The 25,186-nt window shown below is 51.3% G+C and overlaps 4 protein-coding genes across 4 annotated transcripts; all 4 read left to right on the top strand.

Annotated features, from left to right (window-relative positions):
- Window positions 1–558: 558 nt before the first annotated feature.
- Window positions 559–2,742, top strand: TRIVIDRAFT_224121 (uncharacterized protein; the record flags this gene model as incomplete). The annotated part of the gene is made up of 2 exons (XM_014099125.1): window positions 559–2,197; window positions 2,327–2,742. 2 exons carry the CDS (start codon window positions 559–561, stop codon window positions 2,740–2,742), a joined length of 2,055 nt encoding a protein of 684 aa, XP_013954600.1.
- A 2,632-nt stretch (window positions 2,743–5,374) lies between these two features.
- Window positions 5,375–18,796, top strand: TRIVIDRAFT_171491 (uncharacterized protein; the record flags this gene model as incomplete). Its single annotated transcript, XM_014099124.1, has 3 exons — window positions 5,375–5,741; window positions 5,857–18,173; window positions 18,235–18,796. The coding sequence occupies 3 exons, from the start codon at window positions 5,375–5,377 to the stop codon at window positions 18,670–18,672; spliced, it is 13,122 nt and encodes a 4,373-aa protein (XP_013954599.1).
- A 1,508-nt stretch (window positions 18,797–20,304) lies between these two features.
- Window positions 20,305–21,396, top strand: TRIVIDRAFT_203028 (uncharacterized protein; the record flags this gene model as incomplete). Its single annotated transcript, XM_014099123.1, has 1 exon — window positions 20,305–21,396. One exon carries the CDS (start codon window positions 20,305–20,307, stop codon window positions 21,394–21,396), a length of 1,092 nt encoding a protein of 363 aa, XP_013954598.1.
- Window positions 21,397–23,483: 2,087 nt separating this feature from the next.
- TRIVIDRAFT_90034 (uncharacterized protein) lies at window positions 23,484–25,031 on the top strand (the record flags this gene model as incomplete). Its single annotated transcript, XM_014099122.1, has 4 exons — window positions 23,484–23,672; window positions 23,733–23,949; window positions 24,007–24,409; window positions 24,477–25,031. The coding sequence occupies 4 exons, from the start codon at window positions 23,654–23,656 to the stop codon at window positions 24,708–24,710; spliced, it is 873 nt and encodes a 290-aa protein (XP_013954597.1).
- Between the last annotated feature and the right edge of the window lie 155 nt (window positions 25,032–25,186).

Genomic DNA, 25,186 nt, shown 5'->3' with positions numbered 1-25,186 from the left:
TCAGTCAGCGGGAAGGAGAGAAAAGGAAAACTTTTGCCCCCATCGACTAGATCTTGCTTGTCAACCCCCCCCCCCCCTTCCCCCCCCTCTCAAAACAAACCCCCTCTCAACCCCCCAAGGTTCCCCAAACGCACACCAGCAGTTTGCCTGCTCGCACTTTTTTTTTTCTCTCTGGTCATTCTGCCCACACCTCCTACCCAGCGCGCACCTCCACGCTTTGCACGCCTCTGCCAGCCCCATTAACGACACCCCCGAACCAGGATTCCGGGTTTGCTGGAAGAACGAGGGACGGACAGGAAGCACAAGGACGAAGGACAACGTCGAGATCCAAGATTCAAGATCCAAGGCGCTGCAGACGTCGGCGTCGACGCTTGACCGTCGCGATCGACCGATCGAAGAGCCGCGACCGGCCGGCTGACGACGAACACACCCTGACGCCGACCGGGCCGTGCTCGTGCTGCGTGTGATTTTTTATTGTATTTTTTATTTTTACTTTTTACTTCTTCGCGCGACGCAAGAGTCGATCGATCTTCGACTCCTCCGACCGACAAGCTCATCATGGCTGGACTGGGCCAGTCCGGGCCCAATCCCCACGGCCTGAGTTTCCCCCAGCCGAACTACCGACGCAACACCTTTGCTCCCGCCCACGCAAACCAGCCAAACAAACAGTCTCCCGCGCCTCAAGCGGCCTCGCCCTACCAGTCGCAGGCCTATCCGCCGCAGCAGCAGCCTCAGGGCTTTCACCTCTTCAACACGCCGGCGTCGGTCAACCCAAGTGTCGCCAATGCCTCGTCGCGCGCTCCCAACATCCACGTCCCCAATGCCTTGCCGCGACAGCAGCGCGCCGCTCCGCCGCGCCAGCAGATGCAGTCCCAGCCGAACCCGCCGCCTATGCTCTTCCCGGCGACGATGAGCCAGCCGGTGCCACACGACTCGCTCCTCTCGCACCAGCACCATCAGCAACACCACCCGCAGCACCCGCAGCAACATCCGTCTCAGCAGGCATTGGGCCACGCGCAGCAGCAACACCATCAGCAACAGCAGCAGCAGGTTCAGCAGCAGCAGGCCGTACAACAGCAACAGGCCCAGCAGGTCCAGCATCACCCGCAGCAGCAGCAGCAACACCCACAGCATCACCAGCAGCCGCATCATCCTGCGTATGCCCAGCACCCGCAAGCTCACCCGGCAGCTCATGCTTCCCACCAGACACATCAGACGCACCAGGCGCACCAGGTACCTCAGCAGATTCAGCAACAGGCACAGCATCAGCATCAACAGGAACAGCTTCATCATGTACATCAGTCCCGCTCTCAACAGCAGCAGCAGCAGCAACAGCAGCAACAAGCTCAACAGCAACAGCAGCAGGCCCAACAGCAGCAGCAACAACAGGTACAGAAGCAGCAGCAGCCTTCGCGGCAGCAATTGCAAGTTCCCCAACCCCAGGCTCCGCAGCCGGTTCCGCAGCAAGTGCCACAGCCGGTTCCGCAGCCGGTCCAGCACCAGGTTCAACAAGTGCAACACCAGCAGCAACAGCATCAGGCTCAGCAGCAAGTACAGCAGCAGCAGCAACAGCACCAACAGCATCAGCATCAGCAACAGCAGCATCAACAGCAGCACCAGCAGTTACAAGCTGCGGCTCAGCAACCTGAACCTATTTCCCAGCAACAGCAGGACAACCATGCAGGAGAGGACCTGGACATGGACGGCCAACAGGACGGTGACGAGGACAACAGCACTCTGGCGCCGTCCAAGCTGATGAACGATCAATTGGCAGTTACTCAGCCATTGGGAGAGATGATGTCACCACCTCCCGAAGGCGGCAGTTATCCCACGCTCGAGGCCGTTCAGAAGGCAGTCTTGCGCTACTGCACCTCGGTAGGCTATGCTATTGTCATAGGACGATCCAAGAAGACGGTGCCGGGCCTGAAGAAGGTCTTGTTCGTCTGCGACCGGGCCGGCAAGCCACCAAGCCGAGTCAGCCCCGAGTTCAGAAAACGCAAGACATCTTCGAGGAAATGCGACTGTCCTTTTGGCTTCTTTGCCATTGAGCAGCGAACCCAATGGACTATCCGCTACCGGCCTGACCCTTCGCATTTGCAACACAACCACGGACCGAGTGAGAGTCCGTCAAACCACCCTGCAGCCAGAAAGCTTGACAGCAAGATGGTTGCCGCTGTCAAGCAGCTCAAAGAGAATGGTTAGTATTATTCTTTATAAAAAAAAAAAAGCTGTTCACGTCAAGACGGAACAAATGTGCAAGTTGGGAAAGGGAGAGGAGGAAAGCACCTGTGGAACAGAAATTCTCGCTAACCGATCGTATGTGTAGGTGCAGGCGTATCTGAGACACTGCAGATTCTTCAAACTGACAATCCTGATTGTCACTTATTGCCGAGGGATATTTATAACGCGCGAGCGGCTATTAATCGTAATCCGCAGAAAGTAGCAACGGGCCTGGCGGAGAACAGGCCGGCCATCTATACCAAGCCATTGCAGTCGCCCGAAGATCGCATACGAGCCGAGCTAAGGCGCGAGCTGGCCAAGGCTCGCGAGGACTTGAAAAAGGTTGAAGAGGAGAAGCAAAAGGAGATTGACGACCTCAAGGCCAAGATGGCGGAAAAGGACAAGCTGATAGAAAAGTTTGAAATGTTTATTGACATTTGTAACGGCAGAGTCATTCTCCAGAGAGAAAGGCTAGCTGGTCCTGAAGGCGGCGCGGCAGGCGGTGGTAATCCCAGTGGTTAGCTGCTCTGCACTGTGTTTGCCTGTTTCCTCCCCCTTCTTCCCTCCCTCCTGGCGTACCGGTCTTTGGTATACATTAGAGGGGCACTGGAGAGCAGTCGGTCGTTCCGGTCTACGGAGTCTACATACGGAGAGGCGTTAAGAATGGTACGGTGTGCTGGTTCATTCATTATGACTTTTTGTGTCCTCATGCAAGTATATGATGTCGTTGCTCATTTTCTGTTTGTTTTTCTGTTTCTGTTTCTCTTTTTCTTTCTCTCCTCCACTTTCATTTCCTTTTCTTTTTTTGGTAATCAGAGGAGGTGAGATTCATTTACAACCTTTCCAGATTCCGAACAGCGAGGGCCCTGTGCTGGGCTCACTCCCTTTTCCCTTCTCCTTTTGTCTTTCTCACCTTTCATCTTTTCTTGTCCTTTCTCTTTTCTGTTTGGCTGATTCGTGGGGCGTCAATTATGTAAACTGGTCAGAGGCTGTTGAAGGGGCTGTGCGATTTGATGGATAAGCAACGGGTAGTTTACGTCGGTAGATTTACTTGAACGGTCAATGTTTGAATGATGAATTAAACGCTTTATGTGGATATGGCCCTGAATCTCGTTGCTTGGTCCTGTTCTGGTTGTTCTGCCCGTTTTGGCGGGTGGATTTGGATGGGATAGTAAATGAATACGGTGGTAGTGTGGCTGTGCGGGAATCGACCCTGCCTGGTATTTAACTTCAATTTATATGCATACCTCTATTTCCCTATTGAGACGAGGGCTGTCCCATCTGCACAGATCTTACGACCCTGCAACGTGGTACAGCTAACATGCACGTAGGTAGCTTTGTCCCAGAACAGGAAAAAAAAAAAAGATGGGAACGACGTAAGTGGAGTGTTAATATCGGGATACATAGAAAAGCCGTTGGTAGGAAGTTCGAAAGGAGGCGTGGCGTGGCCGTATCACGATTTTCGACCAAAAAATGGGCGACTAAGGGTGTTTGCGGTTTTATTCTGCATCGGGAGGTTTTGAGGTACATTTTCATACACCTCACCTCTTTTAGGGGGGGGGGATGTGGTGTCGAGTTACCCGGTAGACGCACTCCCCGTGGGCGGCCCTCCATTTTTTTTTTTGTTAACCCCGCGGTGGGATGGGATGGGATGGATTTTTATTTTTTTCAGGGGAGGCGTGTGAGTTGGGTGATTTTGTTTTTGAGGGGGTTTGAGGGGGATGGTTGGGTTTAGGTTTGTGTGTTGTAGGTGGTTTTTTGTTTGGGTGAATGGGATTGGTTTTGGGGGTTTTGGGGGGTGATGGAGGGGGTTTGGATGGGTTTGTGGTGTTGATTGGGTTGTGAGGGAGATGGAACGGGGGATGAAATGAGTATTGGAGATGATTTTGGATGGATGATTGGGCGAGGTGTTGCTCGTGTGAGGCCTGGAGTTTGGGAGGAATACCTACATGTATGTACTCAGGTGCATGTAGCGATGGAATAGGCTTTTTGGGGGACTGAACTCTACTAGTAGTTGACGCCCTCTGAATCTTCAGGTACAGGGCGTCAGGGGTATGGCGTGGAAGTGTATTAGTACAGGTGATGAATGTACTCAATGTTCAAAAGTTACAGATTCCACATTGGATATCATGATACTTACCACTCATTGATTGCGTGTGTATGCTGGGCTTTTTCTCTACATCAACGCCTTGTGTTCCATCCACAAAAAACTATTCACTATTCCGTACTAAACCACCAAACAATGGCCCTCAACGCCACGCCTCCCGCCAATCAGGGTCCCATCGACCTTCTCCAACCCCACCCGAGTGTGCTGGCAGCCTCTGTCCCACCGCCTGACGATTGATTCAGCGACTAGGGGTCCCTCCGTTTGGGTTTGGGGTCGAGCAGACTGGAGGTTGGGGCCATTTTAGCTTCAGTTGGCAGCTTTGTTCCTGTTCTGCTGCCGTCTGTAGCGCAATTTGACTGCATGTATGTACTAACTCCGTAGCTGCGACGTACCATTTGCCCATTTGTCGGCATTTGTGGATTGATTGTATGCAAGTTGCTGTCTTGTGCGGTGAGCCTCCTATTCGTCCCTCAACAGCAGATTTTCGTCGTCTCTTCCTTCTTGACGCATCGTTTTTTCTTGTCTCTTCTCGATTTGTTCTAAACCCCTGCCTGCAGAAAACACGCTCGCTTGTGACAGAGCGAAACCCCGGAATCCGCATCTCGGAGTGTTTCTGGTCGGTGTATGTCCCGCGGTACCTCGAGCTACTTGGTGTGGCCGCATACCGCTACTGTACCAAGGTACGACTCGACCTGCATCAACGCCACGCCTGCATCTCTCCTTGTGAAACCTCCTGCTTTGTACTCACGAGAACTCCGAACCGCACACGAAAAGCATCTTCTACCTACCTGCTCTTTTTCTTCTTCTTTCACTTTCCCCCCCTGTCGAGCTTCTTCCTCTGTCCCCGTCCTCTGCTCGTGCCCCTCTCCACATCAACCCCTGGCCAACATTCCTTCTAGCCCCCGATAAACGAACAAACGAGCGACCTCGACACCCCACCAACGAACCTATCCCGAACCCGACATCTCTGGAGATGACCGGCTTCTCGACATAGAAGCTCCTCTGTCCCTTCTTTTTCTTGTCTCTTCCTCACACGACGCTCGCGCCATGGAAGTGACCTCGGCCAACGCCCCGAGCCTCGGCGCCTCCAACGGCAACGGCAACGGCGTCTCGGTCCCAGCGCCCTCGTCGCCCTCACCGACGCCGACGCCATTCCCGACCATCGAGCCCGAACGCGTGGTTGACCACCTCGCTGCCATTTGCGAGATTGCCCTGGGCGCATCGCGGGGCGATCTGGAGCTGCCGGGCAACCTGCTGCACAAGGCGTCGTATGCAGAGACCATTTCGCGGTGCACGCGCTTTGCCAACGATACACTCAATGTGCTGTATATCCAGAAGGACGTGGTGCAGTCCGGGTCGCTGGAGAATGGCAATGAGAACGGAGACGCGGCCGAGCATGGCAATGGCGTTGCTGGTGAGGATTTCAGTATTGCTCTCTCCCCCCCAACTTCCCCCTATCTCCATTGTGATTTTTTCATAGCTTTTTTTTTTTGTTTGTTTTTTCCTTGACTGACTGACGCTCGTGATAGCTCCCTCTACCTACGACTACACTCTTTCGACCGAAATCACCTCCACACCTACCACCGTCGCCACTTTGATTTTGCTCAAGGCATCGCAAGCGATTGATCCTTCTCGTCCTCTTACCTCTCAGATATTTATTACTAATCTACCTGGTCCTGCCTCCCTTAATGCCGCCTCGGGAGAGCAGGGCGTTGCACTCTCCCCGTGGGAGGTGCTCCATTCTCAAGTCCACCATGCCTTGGTGCCATACTTTGACGCAAACAGCAAGAGCCAGCAGCTGGCCAACGGATCCAGGGGGCGAGATATCGATGCCAAGACGGGCATTCCAGTTACCAAGAAGCGCTTGAACGACTTGGAGCTGAGTCTGCTTCACCTCCAGCAGAACGTCGATATCCCCGAGATTTCTCTGGCTTTCCACTCGCTTATTCAGAATGTCCTCGATGACGCCGAGGTCACCCAGACGAAGCCCTCGATGGAGGCGATTCCGAAGAATCTTCTCCAAGACAGCAGCTTCCTCAACAAGCTGCAGGCCAACGTCAACACCTGGATCAAGTCTATCCAGGGCATCACGAAGCTGACCAAGGAAACCTCGTCAAACGCCGTTCAGGAGTTTAGCACCGCCAGCCAAGAAGTCAACTTTTGGCTGTCCATGGAGTCCGCGTTGGAGGGGATTGAGGACCAGCTTAGGAGCGAGGGTGTCCTCCTGACACTCGACGTGTTGAAGCATGCCAAGCGTTTCCAGGCCACGGTCAGTTTCGTCGCTGACACTGGCTTGAAGGAGGCCAAGGAAAAGGCGCAAAAGTACAACCAGCTGATGCGCGACTTTCCGCTCGATGAGCTGCTGTCTGCCCCGTCTCTGCTCAAGGTCGAAGAGGCTATTACCCAGATTTTTGCTCATTTGATGAAGAAGCTGAAGGTGTGCCCATATCCCATCCGGAGAGCGCTGAGCTTGGCTCAAGCTATTTCGGCGGATCTAAACGACGTACTGCTTCGTTTACTTCCGGGTACTGAGCTTGTCAACCTGGGCTACCCGGAATTTCAGAATGTCATGCGAACATGCGACAGCATTTTCGTTGCCTGGGAGGACAACATCAAGGAGTTTACACACCTGGCTCGTATGCTCATCATCCGCAGAAACGAGAAGCGTATTCCCATCAACATCGAGAAGAACCACTCTGAGCTGGAGTCGCGAATCAAGTATGTCAGTGCGTTCCGAGACAACCACGAACAGCTGCAGAGGACCATTGTCAACGTTTTGGGACCAAAGGCCATGATCCCTGGCGTCACCGACATCACTTCCTCTGCCAACGCCACTGCTACTGCAGGCGCTGTCATCGAAGAAATGGGCGATGTGGATGCCGTTGAGGAAGTCAAGCGAGCCTGGGAAGCACTGCAGAATGTCGATCTCTTGGATGTGACGGACCAGGGCAAGGAGCGGTGGGCGCAGGCCGAAAACCTATACAATGAGCGCACGACGCGAGTTGAAAACTCCATCATTGCGAGGCTACGTGACCGCCTTGCCACAGCCAAGACTGCCAACGAAATGTTCCGTGTCTTTTCCAAGTTCAACGCCCTGTTTGTGCGGCCCAAGATTCGTGGTGCCATTCAGGAGTACCAGAACCAGCTGATGGATCACGTCAAGCAGGCTATCAATGGCTTGCATGAGAGGTTCAAGCAGCAGTATGGCCATTCTGAAGCCCATGCCATGGCGCAGCTTCGCGATCTCCCACCAGTCTCGGGTGCCATCATTTGGGCCCGTCAGATTGAGCTCCAGCTGGACGGATACATGAAAAAGGTTGAGGCTGTTCTTGGACCCGACTGGACTCTACATGCCGAGGGCCACAAACTCCGGGAAGAGAGTGAGCTGTTCAAGAATAAGCTAGACACGGGCAGAATATACGATGCTTGGCTGGCTGATGCCAATCGGCGCAAAATCTCAATCGCTGGACAGCTCTTCATTATCAACCGAGTGAGGTCTGCGGGTGGCATCCTTGAGCTCAATGTCAACTTTGATCCTCAAATCATCACCTTGTTCAAGGAGACCAGAAACTTGACTTGGCAGTCTTACCTGGTTCCTCATGCGGTGACTACAGTGTCCAAGGATGCCAAGAGAGTATACCCCTATGCCGTTAGTTTGATGGAGGGTGTCCGAACTTTGTCCCAGACGCTGCGCCAGATATCCACAATGGGCGAGGAAGCCATCCTCCTCAACGGATACAAGAACGAGGTGTACAAGCTCATTGGCGATGGTGTCCCGTTGAGGTGGGAGTCCTTTGTCAACTCACATGAGCTCTTTTATTCCGATCAGAGACAGATCCGCCCCTTGCTTCCTGGAAGCACCGGCTTTGGACCGGCGAAGAACACCGAGAGCAAGCACGGTCTGTTCATTTGGGGCTTCTCAGCGGCTGTTTCTGTACTTCAGTCAAAGACGGCTACCCTCAATTCCATCTACGCTACCATCGAGCAGGCTCTCAAGGATCTTGGTGCCTGTCCCTATGATGCCATAGCTTTCCAGTCCTACCTCGATACTATCCAGGGTGCTGTTGATCAGCTTAATTTGGAACAGTATGCTAATCTGGACTTTTGGGTGCGTGGTGTCAACCACAAGGTTCAGACCATCCTTCTGGAGCGCCTCTCCACCGCCGTTCAGGCCTGGATTGCTGCCTTTGAGCAAGATGTCGCCGAGGAAGACAGGTGGAAGCAGTCCAAGGAGGACGATGGAAAACAAGATGGGCCTACCATGAAGCGTCTCATCCTCGAAATTACCATGCGCAACCAAGTCATTTATCTTGACCCGCCATTGGAGTACGCCAGAGCGAGCTGGTTCCTCCACCTCCACGACTGGCTGGGCATTGTCTGTAACCTGCGCAAGATCAAGGCTACGCGATACCAGATGAGCCTCAACACCGAGGCTCAAGAAGAAGCCCGTTTCACCGACCTCCCTTCTCACTGTGCGGATATGCTCCACCGAGTTTACCTGTCTGTCGAGAAGAAGCTCAGGGAAGTGAGCATCTATGTCGACAAGTGGCTCCAGTTCCAGTCGCTTTGGGATCTCCAATCTGACCAAGTCTACGATATGCTTGGCGACCATCTTCCTCGATGGCTCGAGTGTCTCCAGGATATCCGCAAGGTCCGAACGACTTTTGACACACAAGAAGTTAGCCGCTCGTTTGGCCACATCACCATTGACTATGACCAAGTCCAGACCAAGGTGAATGCCAAGTACGACCAGTGGCAGCAGGAGATTCTCATCAAATTTGCCAACCGACTGGGCAACCGAATGCGTGACATCAACGCCGAGATTGAAAAGGCGCGAAAGAATCTCGAAGGCCAGAGCTCAGACACCTCATCTACCGCTGCCGCTGTGCTGTTCATCACGGCAGTGCAGAGCTGTCGACGCAATGCAAAGTTATGGGCGCCAGAGATTGACATGTTCCGCCAAGGACAGTCTACTTTGGTGCGACAGCGTTACCCATTCCCCAATGACTGGCTCCACATCGAGCAGATTGAGAGTCAGTGGGAGGCTCTCAAGGAGATTCTGGAGAAGAAGTCGAAGATTATGGAGGAGCAGTCTGATGCTATGCGAGCAAACATTATTGCTCAAGATAAACTGATTAATGAGCGTATCAACGAGGTTGTGGCCCAGTGGAATGAGGAGAAGCCCGTATCTGGAACCATCCAGCCAGATGTCGCCTCTGCTACTCTGACCACCTTTGAGACTCGCATCACTGCCCTGCAGGAGGAGTTCCAGCAGGTCATGAAGGCGAGGGAGGCTCTCGACATTCCTGGCAACAATGATAGCATTTTGGAGATTACTTTGGAGGAAGTTCGTGATTTCCGATCTGTTTGGTCCAATCTCTCCACTATTTGGACGAGTCTCAACGAAACTCGGGACATGCTGTGGACTGCTGTTCAGCCGAGAAAGATTCGCCAAAAGGTGGATGACTTGATCAAGAGCACAAAGGATATGCCTAGTAGAATGAGGCAGTACGCCGCTTTTGAACACGTCCAGGGAGTCTTGCGAGGCTTCCTCAAGGTTAATAACATCCTGTCCGATCTGAAATCTGATGCCATTCGCGAGCGACACTGGCACAAGATTTACAAGCAGATCAAGCCCCAGAAGCGCTTCTCACCTAGCTCCATGACTCTTGGTGATGTCTGGGACCTTAATCTCACTGCCACTGAAGTCATTGTCAAGGACATCATCGCCCAGGCTCAGGGTGAGATGGCACTCGAAGAGTTCTTGAAGCAAGTTCGTGAAACATGGCAGAATTATGCTCTCGAGATGGTCAACTACCAAAACAAATGTAGGCTTATCCGTGGCTGGGATGACCTCTTTGCCAAGTGCAGCGAGAACTTGAACTCACTTCAAGCCATGAAACACTCTCCTTACTACAAGGAGTTCGAAGAGGATGCGGTCGCCTGGGAGGACAAGCTGAACCGTGTTCACGTGCTCTTCGACGTCTGGATCGATGTGCAGCGCCAGTGGGTGTACTTGGAGGGTGTCTTTACCGGAAACGCGGATATCAAGCACCTCCTCCCTATCGAGTCTGGTCGTTTCCAGAACATCAACAGCGAGTTCTTGGCGGTCATGAAGAAGGCTAACAAGACTCCCTACGTCCTTGACGTGCTGAACATTCCCAATGCCCAAAAGTCCTTGGAGCGTCTGGCAGAAATGCTGAACAAGATCCAAAAGGCTCTTGGTGAATATCTCGAGAAGGAACGTGTCTCTTTCCCTCGATTCTACTTTGTTGGTGACGAGGACTTGTTGGAAATGATTGGTAACAGTAACGACACTTTACGTATTGCCAAGCACTTCAAGAAGATGTTTGCCGGATTGGCAGGCCTCATTATGGATGACGAAGGAGTCATCTCTGGCTTCACTTCCAAGGAGGGCGAGGCTGTCACACTGAACAAGGAGATTTCTTTGGCAAAGACGCCTAGAATCAACGACTGGCTCGCCCTGCTGGAAAATGGAATGAAGCAGACGCTTGCGGAGCTGTTGGCTAAGGCTGTGGAGGAATACACTCCAATTTTCGAATCTGACAATATCGATCGGGAGGCTCTAGTTACTTTCATGGATGCGTTCCCCAGTCAGATTGTTGTCCTCGCAACACAGGCTGCCTGGACGACAGCTGTCGAAAACTCGCTTGCTGCTGGCGGCCAGACATTGCAGACTCTTTTTGAACGAGAGGTGCAGGTCCTTCGCGTCCTTGCGGAGACTGTTTTGGGAGACCTCGAGGTCATCCAGCGCAAGAAGTGCGAGCAGTTGATTACCGAGTGTGTCCACCAGCGAGATGTGATTGAGAAGCTGGTCAATGTCAAGGCTGATTCAGCCGGCCACTACCTCTGGCAGCTCCAGATGCGTTATGTCTACACTCCTGAGGGCAACTTCCTCACTCGTTTGTACATCAAGATGGCCAATGCCAAACTCAACTACGGCTTCGAGTATCTTGGTGTCCCCGATCGTCTTGTTCGGACTCCCCTTACCGACCGATGTTTCCTTACACTTACCCAGGCGCTCTGCCAGCGACTCGGAGGTTCGCCGTACGGTCCCGCTGGTACGGGAAAGACAGAATCCGTCAAGGCCTTGGGTGTCCAGCTTGGAAGGTTTACGCTCGTTTTCTGCTGTGACGACACTTTTGATTTCCAGGCCATGGGTCGCATCTTTTTGGGTATTTGCCAAGTTGGTGCGTGGGGCTGCTTCGACGAGTTTAACCGTCTCGAAGAGAGGATCTTGTCTGCCGTTTCGCAGCAGATTCAGAACATCCAGCTCGGTCTGAAGCAGGGAGCCGAGAACGACAAGTCGCAGATTGAGCTCGTTGGCCGACAGCTTCGTGTCAATGAGAACACGGGTATCTTCATCACAATGAACCCGGGTTATGCTGGCCGTTCTAACTTGCCCGATAACTTGAAGAAGCTTTTCCGAAGCGTTGCCATGTCCAAGCCCGACAAGGAGCTCATTGCCGAAGTCATGCTGTACTCGCAGGGTTTTGGCCAGGCCAAGCGGCTGTCAAAGCAGACGGTGCCTTTCTTCGACAAATGTTCAAAGGAGCTGTCAAAGCAAGCCCATTACGATTTCGGTCTTCGTGCGCTCAAGAGTGTCTTGGTTAGCTCTGGTGGTCTCAAGCGTTCTCGTTTGGGCGATGGCGATCTCGGCGCCGAAGAGATTGTCGAGCCTGAGATTCTCGTGCAGAGTATTCGCGAGACGATTGCGCCTAAGCTGATCAAGTCAGATGTGGACATCATGATCAACATCGAGGAGGACTGCTTCCCCGGCGTCCAATACGTGCCTGCTAACCTGCACGCTCTCGAGGACGCTATTCGTACGCTCGCTGCTGAGCGCCAACTCGTGGTGACGGATCTGTGGATGACCAAGGTTCTTCAGCTGTATCAGATCCAAAAGATTCACCATGGTGTCATGATGGTTGGTAACTCTGGCACGGGTAAATCTGCCGCCTGGAAGCTCCTGCTTGATGCCCTGCAAAAGGTGGAAAATGTCGAGGGTGTTTCTCACGTCATTGATTCCAAGGTCATGTCCAAGGAGGCTCTATACGGTAACTTGGACTCTACCACTCGTGAATGGACGGATGGTCTCTTCACCAGCATCCTCCGTAAAATCGTGGACAACCTTCGTGGCGAAGACTCCAAGAGACACTGGATTGTGTTTGACGGTGATGTTGACCCTGAGTGGGTCGAAAACTTGAACAGTGTGCTTGACGACAACAAGCTGCTTACCTTGCCCAACGGAGAGCGTCTTAACCTGCCGGCCAATGTCCGCATCATGTTCGAAGTCGAGACATTGAAGTATGCAACACTCGCCACTGTTAGTCGATGTGGTATGGTTTGGTTTAGCGAGGATACAGTCTCGCCCAACATGATGGTGACCAACTACATCGAGACGCTTCGCAGTGTTCCCTTTGAAGACCTGGATGAGGATAGCGTTGCTACAGGCCAAAGCCCGGCTAAGACGCTGGCCGTTCAAGCCCAGGTTGCCGATTTGCTTACAGGATACTTGACGGAAGAAGACTTTATCAACCAAGCCTTGGAGCGGGCTCAGCGATACAACCACATCATGGAGTTTACAGTCGCTCGTGTCCTCACAACTCTGTTCTCGCTGTTGAATAAGGCTGCCCGTGACATTATTGAGTACAATGGACAGCACGCCGACTTCCCTCTAGAGTATGATCAGATTGAGGGCTTCATGGCGAAGAAGCTGCTCCTCGCGCTAGTGTGGGCACTTACTGGAGATTGTCCGCTTGGCGACCGAAAGCTGTTTGGTGATGACATTTGCGCATTTGCCAACTTTGGGTCACCACCCCTTGATGGCACCAGTTCGCTTATTGATTTTGATGTTCTCCTGCCCCAAGCTGAGTGGACGCCATGGCAAAATCAGGTCCCTAGCATCGAGGTCAACACACACTCCATCATTCAAACTGACGTTGTCATCCCGACCTTGGATACCGTGCGTCACGAGGATGTCCTTTATTCCTGGCTGGCTGAGCACAAGCCGCTCCTGCTCTGCGGTCCTCCTGGTTCCGGTAAGACGATGACGCTTTTCAGTGCTCTTCGTAAGCTGCCTAACATGGAGGTCGTCGGTCTCAACTTCTCCAGCGCGACGACGCCTGATCTTTTGATCAAGACGTTTGAGCAGTACTGCGAGTACAAGAAGACGCTGAACGGTGTCATGCTGTCTCCTACTCAAATTGGCCGCTGGTTGGTCATCTTCTGTGATGAAATCAACCTTCCGGCTCCCGACAAGTATGGTACTCAACGCGCCATCTCCTTCCTGCGCCAGCTTGTTGAGCACAACGGCTTCTGGAGGACTTCTGACAAGTCATGGGTGACACTTGATCGCATCCAGTTCGTCGGTGCTTGTAACCCTCCTACCGATGCCGGCCGTACGCCCATGGGCGCTCGTTTCCTTCGCCATGCTCCCCTTGTCATGGTTGATTACCCTGGCGAGCTCTCGCTTAACCAGATTTACGGCACATTTAACGCGGCTGTGCTCAAGATTGTGCCCTCGCTGCGTGGATATGCTGAGTCGCTCACTCATGCCATGGTCCGTTTCTACCTCGAGTCCCAGCAGAGGTTCACGCCCAAGATTCAACCCCATTACGTCTACAGTCCTCGTGAACTTACTCGCTGGGTTCGTGGTGTGTATGAAGCGATTAAGCCTCTAGAGGCATTATCATTGGAAGGTCTCATTCGTATCTGGGCGCACGAGGCCCTTCGACTCTTCCAGGATCGTCTTGTAGATGAAGAGGAGCGCAAGTGGACCGAGGAGTCTGTTCGCCGCATTGCTCTCGAATATTTCCCCTCCATGGACGAGGAGAAGGCTCTTGGTGGCCCTATTCTGTTTTCCAACTGGCTGTCCAAGAACTATGTCCCCGTCGACCGCGAGCAGCTCAGAGATTTTGTGTCTGCTCGACTCAAGACTTTCTGCGAGGAAGAGGTCGATGTTCCACTTATCCTCTTCAACGACGTCTTGGAGCATGTCTTGCGTATTGATCGTGTCTTCCGACAGCCGCAGGGTCACTTGATTCTCATTGGTGTGAGCGGTGGTGGCAAGACTACTCTTTCGCGATTCGTGGCCTGGATGAACGGCCTCAAGGTGTTCCAGATTAAAGTCCACGGCAAATACTCAGCTGAAGATTTCGACGAAGACTTGCGTGATGTGCTGCGACGATGTGGCTGTAAGGGTGAGAAGATTTGCTTCATCATGGACGAGGCCAACGTTCTGGATTCTGGTTTCCTGGAGCGCATGAACACGCTGCTTGCCAACGCTGAGGTGCCCGGTCTCTTTGAGGGTGATGACTATGTTGCCCTGATGACGGCTTGCAAGGAAGGTGCTCAACGACAAAACTTGCATCTTGATTCACCTGAGGAGCTGTACAAGTGGTTTACTCAGCAGATTGTCAACAACTTGCACGTCGTCTTCACCATGAACCCGCCCGAAGGTGGTCTGGGTTCCAAGGCCGCCACCAGTCCGGCCTTGTTCAACAGATGTGTGCTGAACTGGTTTGGAGATTGGTCGGATCAGGCACTGTTCCAGGTCGGCCACGAACTTACGCACTCTATCGACCTGGACAAGAGCAACTTTAACGCTCCCGATACAATCCCGGTGGCTTACCGTAGCTTGCAGCTCCCACCTTCTCATCGCGAGACGGTCGTCAACTCTATGGTGTACATCCATTACTCGCTGCAACGGTACAACAAGAAGCTGCTGACCCAGCAAGGCAAGGTCACGTTCTTGACTCCTCGTCATTTCTTGGACTTTGTTACCCAGTATGTCAAACTGTACAATGAAAAGCGCGAGGATCTGGAGGAGCAGCAGCGTCACTTGAATGTCGGTCTTGAGAAGTTGAGAGATACCGTGGACAAGGTTCGCGATTTGCGCGTCAGTCTTGCGGAGAAGAAGGCACAGCTCGAGCAGAAGGATGCCGAGGCAAACGAGAAGCTGCAGCGCATGGTTGCAGACCAGCGCGAGGCAGAGCAGAGGAAGAACACTTCCTTGGAGATTCAGGCGGCATTGGAGAAGCAGGAGGCTGAGGTAGCAATGCGGAAGAAGGTTGTGTTGGAGGATTTGGCAAAGGCTGAGCCTGCGGTCGAGGAGGCCAAGGCCAGCGTTAGCAACATTAAGCGACAGCACTTGGTCGAAGTGCGTGGTATGTCTAATCCTCCGCAGAGTGTGAGACTTGCACTGGACGCCGTTTGCACTTTGCTTGGACACAAGATCAACGACTGGAAGGCGGTCCAAGGTGTGGTTCGAAGGGAAGACTTTATCGCCAGCATCATCATGTTTGACAATGCCAAGATGATGACCAAGGGACTGCGGAACAGGATGCGCAACGACTTTTTGTCTAACCCCGAGTTTACTTTTGAAAAGGTGAACCACGCTTCCAGGGCTTGTGGTCCTCTCGTCCAGTGGGTCATTGCCCAGGTCAGCTATTCGGATATCTTGGACCGTGTCGGACCTCTCAGGGAGGAAGTCGCGCAGTTGGAGGAGCAGGCGCTCGAGACAAAGGCTAGTGCCATGGCGGTTGAGAAGAACATTGCGGAGCTCGAGTCTAGCATCAACACTTACAAGACGGAGTATGCCACTCTTATCAGCGAAACCCAGGCCATCAAGGCAGAGATGTCAAAGGTCCAATTCAAGGTCGACCGAAGTGTCAGGCTGCTTGACAGCTTGTCGTCTGAGAGGGCTCGTTGGGAGGAGGGAAGCAAGTCGTTTGAGACTCAGATCAGCACCCTTGTTGGAGATGTTCTTGTCGCTGCGGCGTTCTTGGCTTACAGTGGTCTGTACGATCAGACGTTCCGAAAGAGCATGGTTGATGACTGGTATCACCAGCTGGACTTGTCCGGTATCCAGTTCAAGTCTCCCAACCCAGTGACAGAATACCTGTCAAGTGCGGATGAACGACTTGGATGGCAAGAGAACACGCTGCCGGTTGATGACTTGTGCACGGAGAATGCCATTATCCTTAAGCGCTTCAACAGATATCCTCTCATCATTGATCCGTCTGGAAGAGTTACAGAGTTCTTGCAGAAGGAGTGCAAGGATCGCCGCTTGACTGTCACGAGCTTCTTGGATGACACTTTTACAAAGCAACTTGAGAGTTCTCTGCGATTCGGTAACCCCATTCTTATCCAGGATGCTGAGCACCTCGATCCCATTCTCAATCACGTCTTGAACAAGGAGTACCAGCGAACTGGTGGTCGTGTCCTCATCCAGCTTGGCAAGCAGGACATTGACTTTTCGCCATCGTTCAAGCTCTACCTTTCTACAAGAGATCCGTCGGCTACTTTCGCGCCGGATATTTGCAGTCGTACCACTTTTGTCAATTTTACTGTCACTCAAAGCAGTCTCCAGACTCAGTCACTTAACGATGTGCTCAAGTCGGAGCGTCCTGACGTGGACGAGAGGCGATCCAACCTCATTAAGCTGCAAGGAGAGTTCAAGGTCCATCTTCGACAGCTGGAGAAGCAGTTGCTGCAGGCTCTCAACGAGTCTCGTGGTAACATTTTGGACGACGACAAGGTTATAGAGACGCTGGAGACTCTCAAGACGGAGGCGGCGGATATCTCAGACAAGATGCGCAACACGGAGGGCGTCATGGCCGAAGTGGAAGAGATTACGCAGCAGTACAGCATCATTGCCAAGTCGTGCAGTGCTGTGTTTGCCGTTTTGGAACAGCTGCACTACATTAACCACTTTTACCAGTTTTCGCTGCAGTATTTCTTGGACATTTTCCAGTCGGTGCTGCGGGGGAACAAGAATCTGGCAAAGGAGACGAATCACAACGTTCGCCGAGACATTATTGTCAAGGACCTCTTTGTCAATACATTCAAGAGGACGGCACTTGGTTTGCTGCAAAAGGATCGCATCACTCTGGCTATGCTTCTCGCTCAGGCGTCACCATACAAGATGGACAAGTCAATGATTGATGTGATTCTTGACGAACGGGTTGCGGGTGTGGATGTTTCCTCTAACCCGGATGCCAAGGACGCAGCTTTCCAGGATGCCCGAAAGCTCAGCGTCCTCAAGGAGAAGCTTGATGCTATCCCGACCAGCGATTGGGACAAGTTCTTTACCGAGGAGCTGGCCGAGGCTGTGGTGCCCAAGGTTTGGCAAGAAGGTACCACGGAGACGGACCAGGCTCTTTACTCCCTCTTGCTGGTCAAGCTTTTCCGTATGGATCGCTTTGTGCCCGCAGCGGAGCGCTTTGCTACTCTCGTGTTTGGTTCCGACATGTTTGACATTGTGGAAGACTTGACCAAGACTGTGTCTCAAGTTTCGGCTACTCTCCCCATCGCCCTGGTGTCTAGCCCTGGTTTCGATGCCAGTTACAAGGTGGACAGTCTTGTGCAGAGAATGAACGTACGCTGCACAAATATTGCCATGGGTTCGAACGAAGGTCTGGCCAGCGCCGACAAGGCCGTCAGCAGTGCCGCAGAGACAGGATCGTGGGTTCTTATTAAGAACGTGCACTTGGCACCGACATGGCTGCAGAGCTTGGAGAAGCGCATGGAGTCGCTCAACCCGCACAGCGATTTCCGACTGTTCCTATCCATGGAATCGAGTCCCAAGATTCCTGTCAACTTGCTCCGTGCGTCGCGCGTGCTCATGTATGAACAGCCGGCTGGTGTGCGGGCGAATATGAAGGACTCGATGTCTTCGCTGTCGACGCGCGCGGTTAAGAGCCCCGTGGAGAGGACGAGGCTGTACCTTTTGATATCCTTCTTGCACGCTGTTGTGCAGGAAAGATTGCGATATGCGCCAAACCTTGGTTGGAAGGGTTTCTGGGAGTTTAATGATAGCGACGTAAGGAAACGCCCTTCTTTGGAATTTCGTTCTAGAGGTTTACTAACTTGTGTGATGATAGTACGAATGCTGTGCGTTTATTATTGACGTCTGGATTGAGGGAGTTGCCGGCAATCGAACCAACATTGCGCCTCAGAACATTCCGTGGGACATGATACGCTACTTGGTCACGGAAACGTACGGTGGTAAGATTGATGATGAGGGCGACTTCAAACTCCTTGGACAACTGGTTACGACATTCCTCACCCCTGCTGCCTACGACTCGGACCACAAGCTGGTAGAAGGAGATGATCCGCTCGTCGTTCCCTCGGGCACAGGCCTGCAAGACTTTTTGGCCTGGGTGCACAAACTTCCTGAACGTGAGCCGCCTACGTATCTTGGCCTGCCGGCGAATGCAGAGAAGCTGCTCTTGGTTGGCTTGGGTAGAAGCTTGGTTGAGAATCTGCGCAAGGTTACGGGTCTGCTAGATGAGAATGAGAGACTTGTGACGGATTCATGAGGAAAAGTTAAAAAGATGATTAGATGATGAATGAGTTTTTGAGGTTACGGGTTATGATGTTTTTACGTTGTGACTTGCTGAGTTTATTAGATGGTGGCTATATGTGCTTTCGTTTTCGTTTTTCAGTTTTGTTTTGTTTTATGAAAGGGATGCTGCTTAGTTAGATGTGATTACCTATGCGGATACCCGGAAAAGAACTTTGGCTGATAACTAGGTAGTAGTTTTAGAGGTATGCTATACATTTGTTTTACGACCTGGGGTGTGTGTGTTGTGAAGTTGGGTGGAGTGTGATTGAGTTGTGTAGATGGACGATATGGCATGATGTTGTAAGGCACAGGTATCTTCATAATGTAGTTGTTTAATGCGGCCTTTCCTTCAGATGAATCGGATGGCTGGTGTAAGTTTAGGTTAGTTTGATGAGCAGGTGTCGTTTGATGTGTGTGACTTCTGCTCTTCATGGTTGTCACTGTCTACGCGCGCCATGGAGATTTCTGGTAATGGTTGATTTTTCTCGTTATTGGCCCTATAAGCCTTTTACTTAGTGTATCATGATCTTAGTGGCCAAAATAATAATTGGTGCCTTGTAGTAATGATCTAGAAACGCCTGTGGCGCGCGATGGTGTTTTTCCGTGCTCAGTTCTTACGGAAGATCTACGATGCCGGTTCAAAAGGCGCAATATCACATATGGCGCAAAATGAAATCTCCATTGAAAAAACTATATGCTGCTTTGTTCAGGAAGTTTCTGTATGAAAATTGGATGTTGAGTTGAGGCGGAGTTGATGCTTGGGCATTTATACTTCTAGTAGGTGAGATGGCGTTTCAGGGGAAGCTCCATTTGGTGAGTCTTTTGGTGAAGATTTTGTGAGAGAAGAAAAGCTTTACAAGAGGGGGAATAAGGGGAAAAGCTTGTAAAGACTTGGAATTGCGGTTTATAGAGAAGAGGCTATTCTCAGAAGTTGCCATTGCACGGGATGGGGGCTACGATGAAGATTTGCAGCATGAGATGATCAAGGGCAGATGAGGCAGAGCAAAGGTGTGACTATAGATATGAAAGACATTTTAAGGATTTTAATGTGTACATTCAATTTTAGATAGACTAATGAACCTTCATTGTTGCCATCATTCGGCTGGCATAGTGCTGGTGCTGCATACCCCCCTCAGAGTATACCGCATTAGATATCAGTAATGAGTTCTAAGTTAGAGTTACAGCGCCTCAAGGGAATCTTCATGCCCCATGGGGAAATTGCAAGACTTTGCACGAAGAATAGGCTTGCTGTGGCGTATAGAATGTGTAAAATATATCGATGGAAACTTCCGAGGAGACCAAATAGACACATCTTTTACTTTCCCCTTTGGCTAGATTGAAGGCCAGAGCCCCGATTTCTTTCGTCTAGACATTCAAAATCCTTCATTATTCGCGACTGCGTTCATCACAATATCCGCGTTGTCCAATACTTGCATCGTACCAAGGTACTAGGCATCTTTTCTACAAACGTTAGTGGTTTGATCACCCCCTTGCCGATAGAGATATCAGAATCACTAACCCCCCTTTAGGCATTGATTGCTATTGCTGTATTATTTACGGTAAAAATATAGGTTCAGTCGTGATGTTTTTAGATTTTTTTAACAGCATGGGCAACCGCGACGAGACCAACGATGCCAACAATGTCAACGATAACGGCAAGGACGACATCGTCGATGACAACGCCAACACCAATGGCAATAAGAGCAACGACGATCACGAGATAAACAACAAGGTCGCGTTGTTCAATATCCCACCAGAAATTTTCCTCCCCATCATTGACAACCTGGGTCTGGGCGACCAATTCATCCTCTCACAGACAAGTCGCGCATTACGGCATGTGTTTTCTCGCGACTGGGTCCAAGAGATGTCCCAGCTGGGCTTCAAGGATAGTCTTAGGTTCTGGGCAGCAGTGGCCTCCCGCAAGCCAGATCACTGGGCATGTTCGCACTGTTGTAGACTGCATCCTGTCGATACCTCAGATACGCCGAATACGCCACGGGATCCTCCTTGTTTTGCTGAATATGGCATGGAAGATGTGAGCAAGGGCTATACACTCCAGGAGAGTCACGTCCAAAATGCCTTGAAGCTCCACCGCCTAGGGAATCAGCATCAGGACTATTTGGCCGGCCTCATGCGCCCTTACTCGACTTTTTCTAAAAGGGAATTCATGTTTGAAAACGCTTTTACGGAATCCTACACGCTAAACCCGAGGATTATTGACAACCGATTCATCATACAGGAGGAGTGGATCATCCAAGATGAAGACGAAGTCGATAGGGCGCTCTCCCAGCATGTCAAAATCTACGCCTGCCCACACGTCGGTGTCTTCGATGGAGGATATCTCCGCTCCATAGATTGGAAAATGCAGGCCAGCGAGCTGCTTCGGCGGATCAGACCGGGGGCCTTTGAAATTACGATCCTCGAGTCGATGATGCGACTCGCCGTAAAGGGACCAGGCTACAGCATGTATGATTCCTGCCCACGCTGCCCGACGGACTACGAAGTGGTAGTCTCCGAGGATCAACACACGGCGACGATCCGGGCTTGGCATGACTTTGGCGGAGAGGGAGCGCCTGTGGATACTGGCTGGGATGCACATGTGCGGAGTCCTGGGCCCGACGACTGGATGTATCGGGGGTTTGCAATGCGTGAGGATGGAGGAAGGGTTCGGAGGTTGTGGTTGAGCAGTACTTCTTGATGGGAACGGAACTGGCAAGTCATTATAGAGGGCCTGATGGGGTCGGCCTATTATGTTGATGATACCTAATGGATTGCCTAGACGCTATATAAAGTAGACTGAGGATACTGCCCATCTAGAACATTTTGAATGAGAGTGTGTATTGTTTTGGTGCTTTTGTTTTACAGAATTCTACCTTTGTTTCAGTTCTCATTAAATAAAGTTGTCGCATTCATTGTGTTGATGTGTCTCTCCAAGTACGACGGCCGCCATGTTTTCCGTCAAACGCGAAGAATGCGTAATTGGCCCTGCTGTTTGAGAGATGAACTCTCGATCACCCTTTGTTTTGTTTCTTCTCATATATTTATCGACTATTCTATTTTACATGCTGCTATTCCTGCTATCACAAGTTTCGCGATGAGTAACCTGGCGTTTGAAGTCGTGATCAAGACTTATCGCAATTTTACTCTCCTCCCGTCCAACTTGGAATGATTGCTACAGTCTGGTTCAGCAGATCTGGATGGTATAACTACGCTGGAGGTGTGATCTCAGAAGGACTGGTGGCCAACTCGATATTAACATGTATATACCTTATATCGATTAATAAGCAAATAAAATACGGGACACCAAATATGTGAATAAGACGACACCTTTCGCGAGGAGCTTTTTTGGGGTAGACTGATGCTTAGACACCAGAAGCGTACGCTTTTACGTTTTGAGGATGATGCATACGATGGGATATATAGTGCTCACTTCTTACCCATGTTAAGACGGAACAAATGTGCTGTTTCTTTTCTCTGATTTCAGGCACATGTTAGTGCTAATGAGCTTCAAGTGGCTGCATGCTGTCCAGATGAGATACCTGGTTGTAGGAAGCTAAGGCGTATGTACTGTGACGGAGCTCAGCTCAGCTCTTACAATAGTGCCAGGAGATGTACTTGGAGAAAGTATCCTTTGGTTTGTTGAACCCCGAGGAGAGACATGCATGAGCCGGCGCGACCAAAAGCGGTCATCTAGGGTAGGCATTTCGTATTGCTCGGCGATTAGAATCGTGATGCTTGCAGGATCGGCTAGACTAGTGGTGGTCTATTATTGAACTATTAGGAATTAGGTATTAGGCGCAGGCATTTCGCAGGTGGTGTGATTTGGAGGATTCTACTCCGTATTGGGCTGTTTATACGGAGCAGTGATGAGATGAGATGAGTATGTGAACAGTGAAGAGAGGTACATCTGTTGCCGCTGGAATGGTGGCGCAAACAAGGTACCGCATGATCTAAGAGGATGCAAATGCTGACCTGGCAATGCATCACCACTCAGCATCATTAGCACTCTATACTACAGTATCGTGAAGCTAGACTGACACTGCATCGATTAGTTTAACTGCGGCAAACTGATTCTTTCAGCTCACCTCGGCCGTGGCTCGATGGGGTCAGCTGCTCCCTTTTCCCCCACAGTACGTGTATTAAAAAAGACACGATCAACCTATTAGGCATAAAAAAGCAGCCCATGATGAGCATCGTCTCCCGCTTTGGGGGGAGCTAAGGAGAGCCTAGCTGTGAGCATCGTGACAAGGGGGAGCAAATGCATAAACCTTTTTCTTGTATTCCTGTGAAGGTACATATATTAGTGGTACATACAGTACAGAGGAAAATGGCAGGGAGGTTCAGAGGGCGTGATGCTTACACGCCCCCTCCCCCAATCCCTCCAAGGATGTCAGGGATGTTTACGGTGTGTGCTGTTTTATTGCCTGGGCACAGCAAGGAAATGGTGACGGGAGCTGCGCGTCATGGGCCGGATCGCAAGAATCGGCGTCGGCTTTTGGCGCTTGTATGACAAGGGACGATTCACCGTGTGTGGTTTGCTTGGTGGCGGAACGAGTTTGCAAGCTTCCCCGCAAATGGGTGACGAGTTCAGTTTGGAAGCTTTGAGTGGATGGACGAATGAAGGTGAGGCGATTGAGTAATGAGGATTGTTTGCATACACACACTCAGTTCGGTCATGCTTATGGTGTAAAGGGTATTTAAACCACTTATAGCCTCGATTTGGGGTGCATGGCCTTTTTGTCCTGTTGCTGCTATAACCTTTTCTTTTACTTTCCTGGGACGACTGGTTTCTCTCGGAGCATTAATCGACCTTTCTTATTCCCTTATCCTGTCGGCGTGGTTGACATTTTCTGAGAACATCCCATTTCGTTTCCTTGGTCGTACTCGAAGTACGGTACCCTGGCCGCGTCGCCATCTCGTTAGCATCTCCAAGTTGAAATAATCAGGCAGACATCATGGCAGGGTGGCAGTCTTGTAAGAAACGATGACCCACCATTATTTTCTCATCACAGTTGGCTAACATCCGCCTTAAAGGGAATCCCTTCAGCAAGAGGGAGACGCACAGCCACGGCTCCATCGTCGCATACAAGATTCTGACCTTGCTCTCGTGGCTTCTGTCCGTCGTCGTCACAGTCTACTATACCGTTGACGAGCCTCATGATGGCTTCACCATCCGCCGGCGCATATGGGACCAGAACTATCTGTATCCCAGCGCCTTTACCATGAACCACATCATTGGTGACATTTACTGGTAAACATAATTGCCTTTCAAACATCTCGCGTTCACAATGCCTAACATGAAGCGCAGGGTCGTACTCTTCATCCTCCAGTTTGGATACGTCACATCACTCTTCTCCAGCAATGCCGAAGTCGTTGCCGCAGCTGCTGGCGTTGGCAGCCACTTCATCCTCAACAACTTGTTTCACTTTGCATTTGTCATGCTCTTTGTGAACTCGCACTTCCACATCGCCGAGGTCATGTTGGTGCTTAACTTCTTCAACCTCAGCTCGCTGTATTTCCGCCACAACACCGTCCCGCGCTTCATCCACGTTCCTGTCGCCACGGGTCCGTTGGCATGGACGTTTGTGGCCATTTACTGGAATGGCGCTATCATGGTGCCGCACCCGCATAGCCTGGTGGCCAGGATCTTTGGAAACATCTTCATCTGGTCCCTCTTGGCGTATGGAGTCTTTTTCATTGTCTTCTTCAATGTAAGTCAAGTTTGCTCCACAACCTAATCTGTTCCCTCTGCGACAAATGCTAATCATCACCATCAAGGACTACACCATGGGTTTTGCTCTCAGCGTCCTCTCCGCAGCAATTGGCGTTGCCCAGTTCAAGCGCCAAGTCATTGCGTTCCAGTGGATCTTTGCCTTCATCATCATGGCCATTCTCTTCGTCATGACAGTCGGCGTTGCTGTTCCAGCCATGACGGGCAGAGATGTCAGATGGAGACGAACTAGGGTTACAGACCAGGAACGCGCGCCACTCCTCAACGAGGCAGCCGCCTAAGTCGAAACCAGGCGCATCAATTACTCACCAATTCTGCGAATCCAGAGGCGGTGAGAAGACGCTTGTTTCACAGCAGACAGAATCACCCGAAAGCCTGTTTGCAAATCACAAAATATTCTCGATGTCAATGGCTATGACGTAGGAGAAAGTAGCACCACAGATCTGTGAATCTAGGTTGGCTAGGAGCTTATCGCCATGTTTCGGTTCGGCGCACGAATTAAGTTGAGATTAGGGTATTGTTGTCCTCGTAATTGGGTAGCATTAGTGCTGTTTTAGGTCCGCCTTGAGTTGGTTACATAGCATAAAAATTTCATCAGATGCATGCAATGTTCCCTGGAATTGCCAGACAGGACCTTTTGTTCCGTCAAGACGGATGATTTGCTGTGAGACATTCTGCTTATGATCGTTCCTTGACGGCTCGATGACGTCGACGGAGCAGTGCTTTGGCCACCCGTATCGATAAGCACTTTTGGGCC

The sequence above is a fragment of the Trichoderma virens genome (genome assembly GCF_000170995.1).
Source record: "Trichoderma virens Gv29-8 chromosome Unknown TRIVIscaffold_80, whole genome shotgun sequence".
Lineage (NCBI taxonomy): Eukaryota > Fungi > Ascomycota > Sordariomycetes > Hypocreales > Hypocreaceae > Trichoderma > Trichoderma virens.
The sequence above is the reverse complement of the archived record's forward strand: the minus strand, read 5'-3'. Positions and strand labels throughout refer to the sequence as shown.